This window comes from Colletotrichum spaethianum (assembly GCF_022836535.1).
Source record: "Colletotrichum spaethianum MAFF 239500 DNA, contig17, whole genome shotgun sequence".
NCBI lineage: Eukaryota > Fungi > Ascomycota > Sordariomycetes > Glomerellales > Glomerellaceae > Colletotrichum > Colletotrichum spaethianum.
In genome coordinates, this window is record NW_026054787.1 from 884,989 (window position 1) to 897,263 (window position 12,275).

The following is a 12,275-nucleotide window of genomic DNA, read 5'->3' on the forward strand; positions in this document are numbered from 1 at the left end:
TGCCTGCTCTAGGAAGCAAGACTACATCTCTAAACCACTTCATACTCTCCACCTTCTCATCAGTGTTTTCAGTGTTGTCATATGCCTACTTGGTGGTGCTGAGTGAGCGGTGGCAGCTGTTTACAGTGGATAGATGAACTTGAGATCCTGCTGATCCATGAGATCGCGATCCTCGTTGTGAATCTGAATTACTTCGTCACCCGTGTCCAAAACCTCATTGTCGTCGCCAAAACTTCCAGAGACCCACCACAGAAGTTGAACCCAAGGACTCTTTTTCGGAGGGAAGAAGGCTTGGTGGAGGATTGTGGTGCTTGAGACGATCTGAGACTCAGTCTATTCGCAAACGTCAGCGAGGCCGGAATAGCAGAGACAGAGACGAATGATGAAAAAGCATACCATTCCCAGACTAAACCTCAAAGCAATTAACTGACCTCCAGTTCTCGCAAGTGGGTGCATACCGAGTAAGCGCGCCCAAAGTAACAAAGAACCGACGATGAACTGCTTTTGTCCAGTGCGCTAGGACAACCACGCACTAGGCCAGAGAGCAATAAGATACCCTGTGTAAAAAACGAAAAGGTCGTTGTATTTCTTCTCCGTCATTTCGGCATCCTTGAAAATGCCCATCGCGCTGGCCTGATACAGTGTCGATTTGTCCAGGTGGATGAGGAAGGCAATCCACCACGTCTGACCCAACAGGAGCCAGAAGCATTTGCGAACAGCTTCTTTTCAACTTCGGGCGTCAAAGAGACTACCTTGTCCTTGTTGAGGTTGTAGAAGATGGAGGTGTCGTCGACTTCGGCTTTAGTGACGGTATGTTCATGAGGAGCTTGCGATCCTGTGGACGTTGGGGCCTCGTTGGCTTTCACTGGATACATAGTCTTCTCTCCTATAGGATCCCTTTCGTAGTTGGTCTCGATTGCCATGATTGTCTTGTTCAATGTATAGCTGAGATACTAGAGGCTAGATACCTCGTTGAACAAACTGGTTTCGGACGATGCAAGCTATCGTATTTCCATCTTCAGTGGTCGACGTAGGAAGTCCGATAGGTGAAGGTATCTGGGTGATCATCGGATGGCACAACACACCTTGTTGATATGCAAAAATGAACGCAATAGCTAGACGGTGTCAAATCTGTCTAGTAACCTTCTCCCTGAGAAAAGAAACGACTGGTTCCATTCCATGCCACCAATGAAGGGTACAGTATTTCGTATTCTGCGAGTGGCGTTTTTTAGTCAAACAGGCCCCAGTCATTTCGTCCATATAAAGCTATGAAGCTCTTATTCCTGGTCTTTGTCATGTGAACAAACGAGAAATGATTCCGTGAGCAATTGTGATTCTAAACTCGTCTTAGGCCTATGCCTTGGTTCCTCCAATGTTCCTCGGCCCATCGGGCCCCTCTTCAAGGCCGTTGCCTCTTTTAGCACCCTCCCGCCAACGCCAATGCGGCCGCATAAAAGAGGTGCTCTGGTCTCCATACTGTAAAATATCGGCTGCATGCTGTAAGAAGTGTCAAAATGCCATGACGATCTAGGCTTTTGATCCTACCTCGCCAAGGACAGGGAGAAACTTGGCACCGTGACCGCTACCTCCTGTCGCTACAAAAACGCTTTCGTCGGCAAAGGTGGGCACATAGTCGATCTACAAGGGTCGAATGTCAACGCCAAGGAGTGGAGAGGTTTCTGAGATCAACATACAACGAAGGAATTATCAAGTGAGTCAGTATACCAACACAGCTTAGTCGAATTAAAGTCCGTGCCAGCGAACTCTGGAAGGAATATCGAGGCAAACTTCTTGATGGCTTCCTTGGCTGGTTCAGGGACTACGTGGCAGTCCGCGGGTGGCAGAGGAATCGACCACTTTCCGTCTTGCTTGAAGTCTGCCTCAGAAGGGGCAGGTTTGAAGTTGGTAAACTGGGGACTGTGATCAGCTGACGCATTGATATGAAAACAGCACGATGTACCTTGATGCCACGGAACCCGATTTTGATGAGGCCATCATCGGTTCGAGGGAGGACATAAACGCTGCCTGTGTCTTTTCCGATAGGATTACGTGGGGCGCTTCTCCAAGCAATGACCGGGAAGCGCTCAGGAGAGTACTTGTCCCAAAGAGCCGAATCGTTCTTGTCAACTTTGAAGGTAATCACGCTGCCTGCTGAAGACTCCAGATGATAGGATAATTCAGGCAAAAGCTGTGTCGAAAATGACCCAGCTAGGGATTGTTAGCATCACGAAACCTGAAGAATTTTCAATCTGGGTTCCTGCTTACCAGCAATTACAACAATATCGGCTTTGTGAGAATATCCGTCTTTCGTCCTTACCCCAACCGCTTTTTTCAGGCCTGGTACTGACTGGTTTTCCTCGATAATACTATCAAAGGCACCTTTTTCGGGACCAAAGTAAAATTTGACACCTTGACGGAGGGCCAGCTTGTAATAGTAGGCGCACGCCTCACTGCATTTCGTGAACCCTGCAAGAGAGTCAAGCACAGCTTCATAGGTCTGCACCGGCGAGACCTGTGGAATCTCGAAGTCAAGAAGCTTGGCATTCCAACCACGCTCAGCAGCACGTTTACGGTCAGTAGAGTCACTCTTGACAAATTGGGTGTATCTCAGACAATCTCGCTCAAGGTTGCTCAAGGTCTCGCGCTCAAGCGGATCAAGATAGGCGGTGGGTTGAACGCGGAGCATACCACATCCATTGAAGAGACTTGACTGGTCATTCTCATCTTGTTCCTGGTGGCGTTGCTCATTGATCTTCTCCCAAGCAGCCCGGCTTTCCATTGCGAGGCGCTGGTAATGAAGCTTGGTTCCATACGAAGCTCGGAACTGTGTACGTCATAAGCTACTTGCCAAACGTCGATTTCATATCGAGGAGGCTCACGATCTTGTTATGATCGACGGAAGCAGCCTGCGTAGTACCGTCTAAATCAGGAGCATATTTGGTTTCATCGTAGCGGTATCTGTCAAACACCGTCACGCGATACTCTAAATGATCTTTTTTAGTATAACTTTATGTCCACGTTGATGATAATTACTTACGGCGTTTCCTGAGAGCAACAGCTATGGACAAGCCGAAAATGCCCGCTAACTAGACGATTAGCCTTTTGAAGATGATGGAAGCCGGGGTAATCCACGCACCACCAACGATAGCGACCGATTTCGGTTCTGACATGATGCGTTACTTTACAGACGCTTCTCAGTCCTGAATCGATTAGACAAAGATAGAATAAAATGGTCGCAAGTTGTTGAAAGCGGGGAGAAACATGCCTCTGAGAGCGCTTATCAATACCTATCAAGGTGTGGAGATGAACGGTTGGGGCTGCGCACGCTACTGAACATGGGATGACATGCTGAGGATCGGCTCCACTGAGTCTTACCGGCCCAGATGATAGACGAGTCAGATGTACCCTGGTGCACAAACAAAAGACTAGACCTAGTCACCGAGAGGCTCGGCAATTTGAAAGAACCCAAACCCAAATCAACGTGCCAGGTTTGCTGAACGTGGGTGTCTGTCGAGGAGGGCATATTGGACAATCAGATAACTAAAAGACACGATTATGGCAATTCAAATCGTCGCATTCATTTGTTCATTATTTAGGGTCTAATTGAATTACCCTAATTAAGTAAAATTGGTTGAAATAAACTAGTTTAATTCTTGCCATGAATCCATCTTCCCATCCATTTCTCGTTGAGCTGCTTAGCCTTATCAACCAACCCTAGCTCCAACAACAACTGCACAGAGCCTCTCACAGACGAATACAGCGAAGAACTAATCCAAGCATGAGTTGGAGCTGTATGCTCTCCAATGAAAACGGTGTTGTGCTCCGTGCGGTGGTAAGCGGGGATGTACAGCTTGTGTTGCTGAACATCAGGTCGGCACCATGATGGGGCAGTATACTCATCCTCAAGCCAGCAGAGACGTGCGTAATCGCCAGTATAGAGATCACGTACATTTTCGCCATGGAGGTTGGTTATCGCATCCAACACCAGACCTACATGTTCTTCTTCGGTGAAGCTGACAAATCTATCACTCCAATCTCCTCCTCGATAATGGGTGATCAGACCAGGACGAGATTCGTTCAAGCCGTATACGGGATAGTAAAGGGCTCCAACGGCCTCGTCATCCGGTTTAGAATAGCCGCCAAAAATAGGTCTTTCGCCCTTCTCCCAGAATCTTTCGGAGAACAAGAGTGAAACCTTGCAAGCCGACTTGAAGCGCAAACCGGCCTCGCTGATAGCGCGGTTAAGAACCGACGAAAATTGAGGCAAGTCCATGAAGCGAGTCATCGTGAATGGTACGGCCATGATGGTGTAATCATACTCCTTGGACTCAAATCTCCTATTCTTTGTACTCGGGTACCACGAAAGACGAGTGCGTGCGCGCCCGTCACTTTCTTGAACCGACTCAAGCTTTTGGACCTTCCTGTTTAAAACGAGTCTGTTGGACACATGAGGGATGAACGCATCTGACATGCGGTTAAAACTCTTGTCAACGCACTTCCACTCACTTTCTCCTAGAGAGTCCTTAGAGCCATCGAGGCCAAGGTTGGAGTTGTGCACCATCTCATCCCAGAAGACGTCATAGTCTGTAGAAGTCCAGATGGCATCGGTGTCAGCGTGTAAGCGATTACGAAGGAAGGATTACTCGCTCCATTTGTCGTAACCATCGTCCATCACTCGCTTGTGCACCTTCCAGACGTCACTCTGAATCTCTCTGAGAAGTGTCTCATTCTTGAAAATTGTGTTCATCTTGCTTTTGATGTTGTTGTACTCCGTGGAACTCATCACTGGAGCAGCACCGAGGCTAGGGTTTTCCGCAATCTTAGAGCGAGTCGGGACCCTTCCGTCGGGATGTCTGCTAGTTCCCAATGCGAGGAGCTCATTTGGATGATGCTGGATCCAAGGAATGAAATCGATCTTGAGGTCGGGTTCATTTTTGTTCATCTCATTGAGAAGCTCGGCCAACTGGAACGTCATCCGGTGATCTGTTTACTCGTGCGTTGAGTTGTCGCTCTTGTATGTGACCTTATATGGTAGCCTCATCGGGCCCATTTCTGCGTATTCGTCCGTGTCACCGACGAAAATGGTTCGAAATCGGCCGCCCACACAGTCGCTCGCCTCGATGATCTCCCAATTGTGGATGCCCACGCTGTCTAACATTAACCCGGTGACAAGACCAGAAATGCCTGCTCCGACTATGGCGATTGAGACATTGGTGCTTTTGCTGGACACCGAACTTTCGTTGAGAGTAGCTATTTGCTCGAACCAGACGCCGTTGGAGTCGAAGTCTTGTAAGCGCGGCTGGTTTCCAAACGTTCTTTTTTGTTGCTGGTGATCCGGATTCAGCACTCGTCCAAAAGACCGTTGTCCAAGGGCAAGTAGCAACAGCACTAAAGCGCAACTTGGACTCGTCAACACAACCATCTTGAATGAAGATTAAGGGAAGGGACAATAGCGTTTATTTTGAGTGAGGAATAAAGGGGTTAACAGGCCTGTGGCCCTCACAAATTGCATGAACGTCATTGTTGGTGTACTCCACTCTATTTATTCATCGTTGCCAAGGCTGTTGCCTTTGATGCGGCTTAAGCTTAGCTACGAGCGAGCTCGGAATAACCAACAACCTTGACAGCTTTGAGGTATATGATTTTTGCGCTTCTGTCGTCTTATACAAGATTTTACGTGATATGGTAATTCATCTGCAAAGTTGATCATAATATGGGATGACATTGATGCATTGTAGATCCCAATACCAATGTCAATGTTGACAAAGTTATTGGCAAGCACTCAAGAACTTTAACGGGCAATTAGCCATGTACTGCTGTAATGCCGACCATCAAGGTCCTAAACTTCCAAGGATGTACTTAGTCCCAGACTCAACATGACGTACCAAACATCAGTGGAACTTCGATCAATCGATTGACGAGACAACGCATAATTTATAATGACCATAGTGGGACAACTCAATGAGAGGACTGATTACTTGACCTTGCTAACAGTCTGCGTAAACATATGGCCAGCTTGGTTAATGATATGGGATAAAACTGCACACCGCCCTACCCGGCCAAAATTCTTACTATTGGGTTCCAAGGGAATGCAACTCCAGAGTTTGATGTCATCCTTCAACAATTTCTCACGAACCTTGCCGAGTTCCTCTCCGCCAATGCCACGTGGTTCGAAGTTGCAGAGTCCTGGGCTACAATGAATCTAGACCAACCGATTCTGTAATCCTTCATCAATAACACTTACGAGATTATATCTGCCAAGGAACAGGCAAAGCTCGTCCGAGATCCATTCTACGCCGATTGTGCGGCTTCAAAAGGCGGGCGGCTCTCACATGTCAATCCTGCTCCGCTGCAACGGGGGGCGCTTGCCGATACCTCATCATCAACCGTTGAGGAGGCTCTCATGAACAATACCCGGTTTATGGTTTATGGACTGGTTCAATGAAGAGATTCTCTACCGAGATCCGCAGCACAGTTCGAGCAGTCTGCCTCTCTGTGTTCCACCCACACAGAAAGAGACGTCTCGAGACACTTATCTGACCGCACCGCAAACGCCAAAGGCCTTTTCAATAAGTCGTATCTCGGTTATGAGTGGAGTTCCAAAAATTGTGGTACCTATTGGACAACTGTCCTACCTCTCCTCTGTTACAAATCATACGGAATACCTGCCGGTAACTGTTGATTCAATGGCAGCGAAAGGATGTGACGGAATGCTCTTCTCGTTAATTGAAGATTTGCACAAGGCAGGCCTCATCAAGGGAATCCAGCCAGGCCGAAGCGCTTTTAACGGCAGAGACATCTTGTTATGAACACAGACGGCATGCGTTTAACTTGCAGAAGGCGAAAATATCATGAAGAAAAACAAAGAAACAACCCAGTCAAGTACCTGATAGATGTCGGTAGAGAAACCTATGGGATCGAGGTTGAGGGCAGGCACAGTACAACACTGCTGCCCAGAGCTTTGGGAATATAGTGCACACTGTGTTTCCTCATTCGAGCCGATCATTGAGGAATCGTGGAAATGTATATCATAATCATAACAACAGGCTGTCCAGCTCAGACTAAGGACCACAACAGAGAGCTGTACATCTCCATGCCGCTTTTAAAATTTACAGCTCGTTATCTATAATAAACGAAAAGATAGCTCAGTGCGATGATAATTATACATTTCTGAATAATTAGTGGGAAAATACAAACGTGGAATCTGTAGGTAGGTTCGCAAGCTGTTTAGAATTGAAGAATCTGGTTTTTGTTGGTAATGAACTGTCTTGATGTTGGATAGTTTTATGAAATAATTGAAAACAGGAAAGTTACGATGAGATGTGATAGTCATGGTCTTGGACTCATCTTTGTTGACATAAGCTTCTTCGCCAGTGAGTGCTTTTGAGATCAACATGCATGTTGAGAAGCATGAGAAAGCCATTCTTTGATAGTCTGAGACTTAAACGGGAAGCTTGAAGCCGGTCTTGCGTAGTTTTTGAAAAACGCTGGTGGGGTCATACTCCCTAGCAACGGACTTAAGGAACTTAATGGTCTCCTCGCCGTGAGTCGAGATCGGGTCCTGATCTCCCCAGGCATAGTTGAGATACTTCCAGTCTTTGTAGAGCCCAAGCGACTTTGCATACTCGTCAATAGCGTTGCGATATTCGAGGGCTAAAGGAAGAATGATCTCCTGGTTCTCGGGGGTGTCGACGGTCAAGGCAATGAGCCACATAATGGTAGGTCCGTCGGCAACAACATCTTCCAGTCCAAGCGAATTACCGCCGTTGTCTCGGCTGTGGCTGACGATGGACTGGGTGACAGGTTGGAACTGAAGAAGAACGTTGAAGTCAGAGCCAGGGGCAGCGGCGGCCATCTTAAGAGAGTATTCCTTATGCTTCTTGTCAATGAAATCCATGATGCGGAAATCATTGGCTGTCTGGCCGACCATCCAATTGGCGCTAAGTATAATGATAAGCACCCTGATTACGAAAGAAACCTGCAAACCAGTCTACTTACTAGAGCCCCAAAGGAGTAGGTCCGGTAAATTCTGGGACAAGCTCCGCAACTGATCCAACTCGAAGGGTATTGGAGATACTAGGAATAGGGTAAAACTCGTTGAAAGCGGTAGCATTGGGCTTAGCTTGAACATTGGTCAAGATGGACCTTAGACTGAATCCCGTCTTGTCATAATACAATGCCACAATGGTCTGACTGTAAGGGTCCCTGTCCATGTTGTCGGCAAAGTTAAGGTAGGCGTTGAAAAGCGCATCTCGTTCGCTCTGGTTGTAGCTTACGAAGCCACCCCACATTTGGGTTCCTTCAACCGTGCCTGAGTGTCTACATTTAGCATCAAGCGTATCTGAAATTCTTTTCTTAACCCGGTGAAATGAATAGTGAGACTCACGCTGATCGATTCTGGTAACGAAACCAAAGTTTCCGGAGCCTCCCTTAAGTGCCTTCCAGAGGTCCGCATTCTCGTTTTCATTTGCATCCACAACGGAACCATCCGGAAGAACAACCTCAAAGTTAGCTACCATATCACAAGCAAACCCAACAGAGTTAGTGTGGAAAGAATACTATTGAGATATAGTTAGCGATTGAATGTTTGGGTCTCCTCGCAGGCAACGAGGCGCTGGGATACTTCACATAAAGTGAGTAGTTTAACTAATCATGCAGCAAATAGGCGGATAAAGAAGGCCGAAAAAAAGGAGATGTTCCATAAACTTACGCCGCCACCAGTTGTGAACCCGCCAACACCGACGACGGACGCTCTGCCGCCAACGGCAGCGACACCGTAAGGGTCGAGAGCGGTGTAGACCCTACCCCAGTTTGAACCAGGCCCTATGGATGCTATCTTTGTGTCTTCATCGTATGTGGTAGCATTAATGTAACCTGTAAATAATCATTGGGTTGGTGAATGTTTCTCGAAGCTGGTCAGTTCGTCAATAGGGATTTCGTACCAAAGTCAACAGTGACACCATCTTTGACGCCATTGGATCCTTTGAACGCTGAGTGAGCACCGCTGCGGATTCCGAAGGGGCATTGGTTTCTGTGAAGAATCTTTGCGATCTTCGACACATCTGAAGTAGTCTCTGGAAGCACCATACACCAGGGGGCCTGGGCAGCATTGGCAGAATAGTAGGCCTTGAGCCGTTCATCGTAGAAGGAATTGTCGTGTGAAAAGACTTTGCCTTCAAGATCTTTTTCCTTGGCCAAAGCAGAGCACTTAGTAGAAAATTAGCAACAATTGTCACCAGCAATAAATAAGAATTTTGACGAACGCAAACGCAATGGGGGTTGCGGCCCCTTGCAATGACTGTTGAGGCACTTGAAAGGACCAAGGCCAAGATCGACAAGCTTGAGAAGAATTTCATGGCTACACAGTAGTTTGACTTTGTGTGCACGAGCTCCCTTGTCGCTCCGGGCGGGGATCTGATGGGAAATCCGACTTTGGCACGTGTAGTCAAGGTGAGACGGCAACAGCGATCAAGATATTTAGGAGGTATTCTAGCAGATATCTATGTGGTTGTGATCGGCAGTAAACGTTCAAATCTCTCACGCTGATGTTTACCCACTTTTGAGTTCAGACCATTCTCCCTTCGCTGCAAACTAATGTACCGTTCTTGGGAATGTTCCAAGGATCAGCATGTATCGGTGTAATTGCCCCAATGTAACTAGCGGGAATTGGTTTCCCACAAACCGCAGGTCGCGCATGGAATGCTGAATATTAACGCAAATCTTGTACTTCGGTTGACCGCAGTTCGGGTGGAAATGACCCTCTTGAACAAGTTTACCTATGTGATACGGGCAAAGAGATTATTGTTCACGTTGTCTAACAGATGCAGTCACCTTGCCAACTCCTTATCGACGTGGAACTTGAGTTTCTACCACCCGCAGCACGGGAAATTATGTTGAACCGGCTTGGTGTAGCCAAGGATATCTATCCCATTGAACTACGTAGAGTTTCTCGGTCACCTCGCCGCGATCCTATTTCGCAAACAGTTAGAAAGCCAAGGCTCATGCAAACTGTGAGACCTTGTCGCGCTCTTAGCGTTAGTAGATTTTGCGCCATCCAACCAGAGATTGTTGAGGCAGCCGTATCCGGTTTGTAGCTGAGAACGGTGCAGACGAAAATCAAGCTTTCTAAATAGAGTGTTTTTCCTCCACTAGCTAAGGTCTAAAATGCAGATGAGCTTGGAATTCGATGTCGATTCCCTATTTCGCCAATACTTGGGATAGCTTGTGACCATATGATGCAAGCCCATCTACCTAATGACAGTTTTTGAGAAGAGTGTTGATTCATCATGTACATTACCCAACACTTCCGATCAATAAGACACTGCTCGACTGATCATCAATACGATGACACCGAGGCGAACCAACTGCAAGACAATGTCTGTTCTTCTCGCGCACCGAAGGCATGCCCTGTTTAGTCAAAGGCAACCAAGCGCTTTCTTACATCCTACCTGTTCTTCCTCTTGTCATAACCAATTCTGAGAACTCCTCCCCCCGATTTTTTAAAGGCCACTTCTGAAGTCATTCATCCAGAACATATGAGGGCGAGTCATGTCAACAAAATGTCATGTGTTTCGCCTAGGTATCCTTGGAGGTTGCGAATAGCGCCAACTGTCTTAAACTGCCTAATTTACATAGACTGCGTTTAAATCGTACCATGGACTTGTGTGACAAAGCATACACACTGTCACCTCTACCATATCTCGTTTGGAATGGAAAAGGGGTCAACAAGATCCTGACGAGCTCATTGTCCCACTAAGGGACATCCCCGCTCAGGTGGTCCAGATGAATATTATGTCGCATGAGGTACAATGTGTGTGTGAGGAGTCGGTTAACTTCTCGCCGCTGCGTGGTTTTGCCCTGCTGCACGCGCTTGGGGGATCGATGTCTTTTTCGCCTTTGGCTCAAGATGATCCGGAACAGGCGGAGTCATGTGTGTCCGCCTTTGCAATGGGCTGCGACCAGTGCCGCCGATCACCGAGGTCAGTCTAACCCTGGTGTCGAACAAGCATGACACGTCGGTAGACCCAGATATCAACGGCAGCCTAATTCAAGGATGTGGCGTCCTGAAAACCTTTGTATCTATCCAGGCGAGGGGTCCATGGTTTGCTTTGCCAAGGGCACAGGGCTCTCCTGGCCCCCAGGTCCCCGTCTTCTAAGAAATTCTTCCTTGTGGCTGATCAAGTGGCCACTCCGTCTTACGCCGAAAGACTACCGGGAGTGCGGACCAGCCACCCCAGTTGAAAAATCAACTTCCAATAGCCAAACCTTAACGGGGGTTCGGACCAGAAATGTCAAATAGGATGTCTACCAGGGAAAAAACACTATGCACCTAACCAAAGACTCAAAGTCGTATTCCACGAATTGAAAGCCGCTTGTTTCTGAATGACCGGGGCAAAGTAAAGCCGGTATTTTGTGCTCAAGGGTTGGGCACAGTACAACTCATGGAGACAGATATCGTTTTGATGAGGAGAAGGTCGAGTACGCGTGAGATCAAATTTGGTACCAGGAACACGGGTCGCATTGAACAGTTCGGTATCGGGGGATCGGGGGTTCTTGGAACGTTCCGGATTAATCCATGCACACCATATAACGGATCAATCCAGAGTTCATCCCGTCATAAGCGGTAAAAGCTGCCTCAAGCATGCAATCTTGTCGAGGGGTAATAAATTTCTGCTTTGAACCCTGGTTTTCTATGGCTCGGGAGAGCCGAACGCATCCACCAAGAGAGTTAAGGAGAAGCTGATCAGAAGACAAATGGCAATGTATATACCCTTAAGTATTTCTTTTCTGTTGTTCAATCCACCGCTTTGATCATTCACGAGCCCGATCTTTACCATCATGTCTGAGACGTCTATAATTCCCGCGCCACCGGGCGTTGACGTCAACTTTGACCATCCTCGGCAGCAGAAGGTTTTGGAGCACTACCTTATCTTCGGCATTGGCGGGACTATCGCCTTTATCGCCTTATGCCAGAGGTTTTATACCAAAATATTTCTATCGAAAGGTTTACAGATTGATGATGGTATGTGAATTAGCTTTGCTTGAACGATGTCTTTAGATTGAGCTTACCAAGTGCTACAGCGTTCATGTTGCTCGGATGGGTAAGTTTTCATGCTTTTGTTCAAATGCTGTTAGCTTCTTGGTCATTGAGTCTTTAGCTGATCTGAAGCAACCCAGGCTGCATCTATGGTTACGCAAGGAATGCTGGTTGGTTTGTGATACCCAGTGTGCGTACTGCGAGTCACCGAAGCTGATCTGATTGTTTCAGCGTCTAT

The 12,275-nt window shown here is 47.4% G+C and overlaps 5 protein-coding genes across 5 annotated transcripts; 1 reads left to right on the top strand and 4 right to left on the bottom strand.

Moving 5' to 3' along the window:
* Window positions 1-1,353: 1,353 nt before the first annotated feature.
* Window positions 1,354-2,779, bottom strand: ColSpa_07023 (L-pipecolate oxidase; the record flags this gene model as incomplete). The annotated part of the gene is made up of 5 exons (XM_049273235.1): window positions 1,354-1,476; window positions 1,546-1,638; window positions 1,695-1,910; window positions 1,961-2,188; window positions 2,318-2,779. The coding sequence occupies 5 exons, from the start codon at window positions 2,777-2,779 to the stop codon at window positions 1,354-1,356; spliced, it is 1,122 nt and encodes a 373-aa protein (XP_049129192.1).
* An 867-nt stretch (window positions 2,780-3,646) lies between these two features.
* On the bottom strand, window positions 3,647-4,303 carry ColSpa_07024 (L-amino-acid oxidase; the record flags this gene model as incomplete). Its single annotated transcript, XM_049273236.1, has 1 exon — window positions 3,647-4,303. The coding sequence occupies one exon, from the start codon at window positions 4,301-4,303 to the stop codon at window positions 3,647-3,649; it is 657 nt and encodes a 218-aa protein (XP_049129193.1).
* A 336-nt stretch (window positions 4,304-4,639) lies between these two features.
* Window positions 4,640-4,975, bottom strand: ColSpa_07025 (L-amino-acid oxidase; the record flags this gene model as incomplete). The annotated part of the gene is made up of 1 exon (XM_049273237.1): window positions 4,640-4,975. One exon carries the CDS (start codon window positions 4,973-4,975, stop codon window positions 4,640-4,642), a length of 336 nt encoding a protein of 111 aa, XP_049129194.1.
* A 2,466-nt stretch (window positions 4,976-7,441) lies between these two features.
* Window positions 7,442-9,087, bottom strand: ColSpa_07026 (bifunctional solanapyrone synthase; the record flags this gene model as incomplete). Its single annotated transcript, XM_049273238.1, has 5 exons — window positions 7,442-7,940; window positions 7,999-8,311; window positions 8,387-8,558; window positions 8,711-8,874; window positions 8,943-9,087. 5 exons carry the CDS (start codon window positions 9,085-9,087, stop codon window positions 7,442-7,444), a joined length of 1,293 nt encoding a protein of 430 aa, XP_049129195.1.
* Window positions 9,088-11,838: 2,751 nt separating this feature from the next.
* On the top strand, window positions 11,839-12,219 carry ColSpa_07027 (uncharacterized protein; the record flags this gene model as incomplete). The annotated part of the gene is made up of 3 exons (XM_049273239.1): window positions 11,839-12,022; window positions 12,082-12,101; window positions 12,178-12,219. 3 exons carry the CDS (start codon window positions 11,839-11,841, stop codon window positions 12,217-12,219), a joined length of 246 nt encoding a protein of 81 aa, XP_049129196.1.
* Window positions 12,220-12,275: the final 56 nt, after the last annotated feature.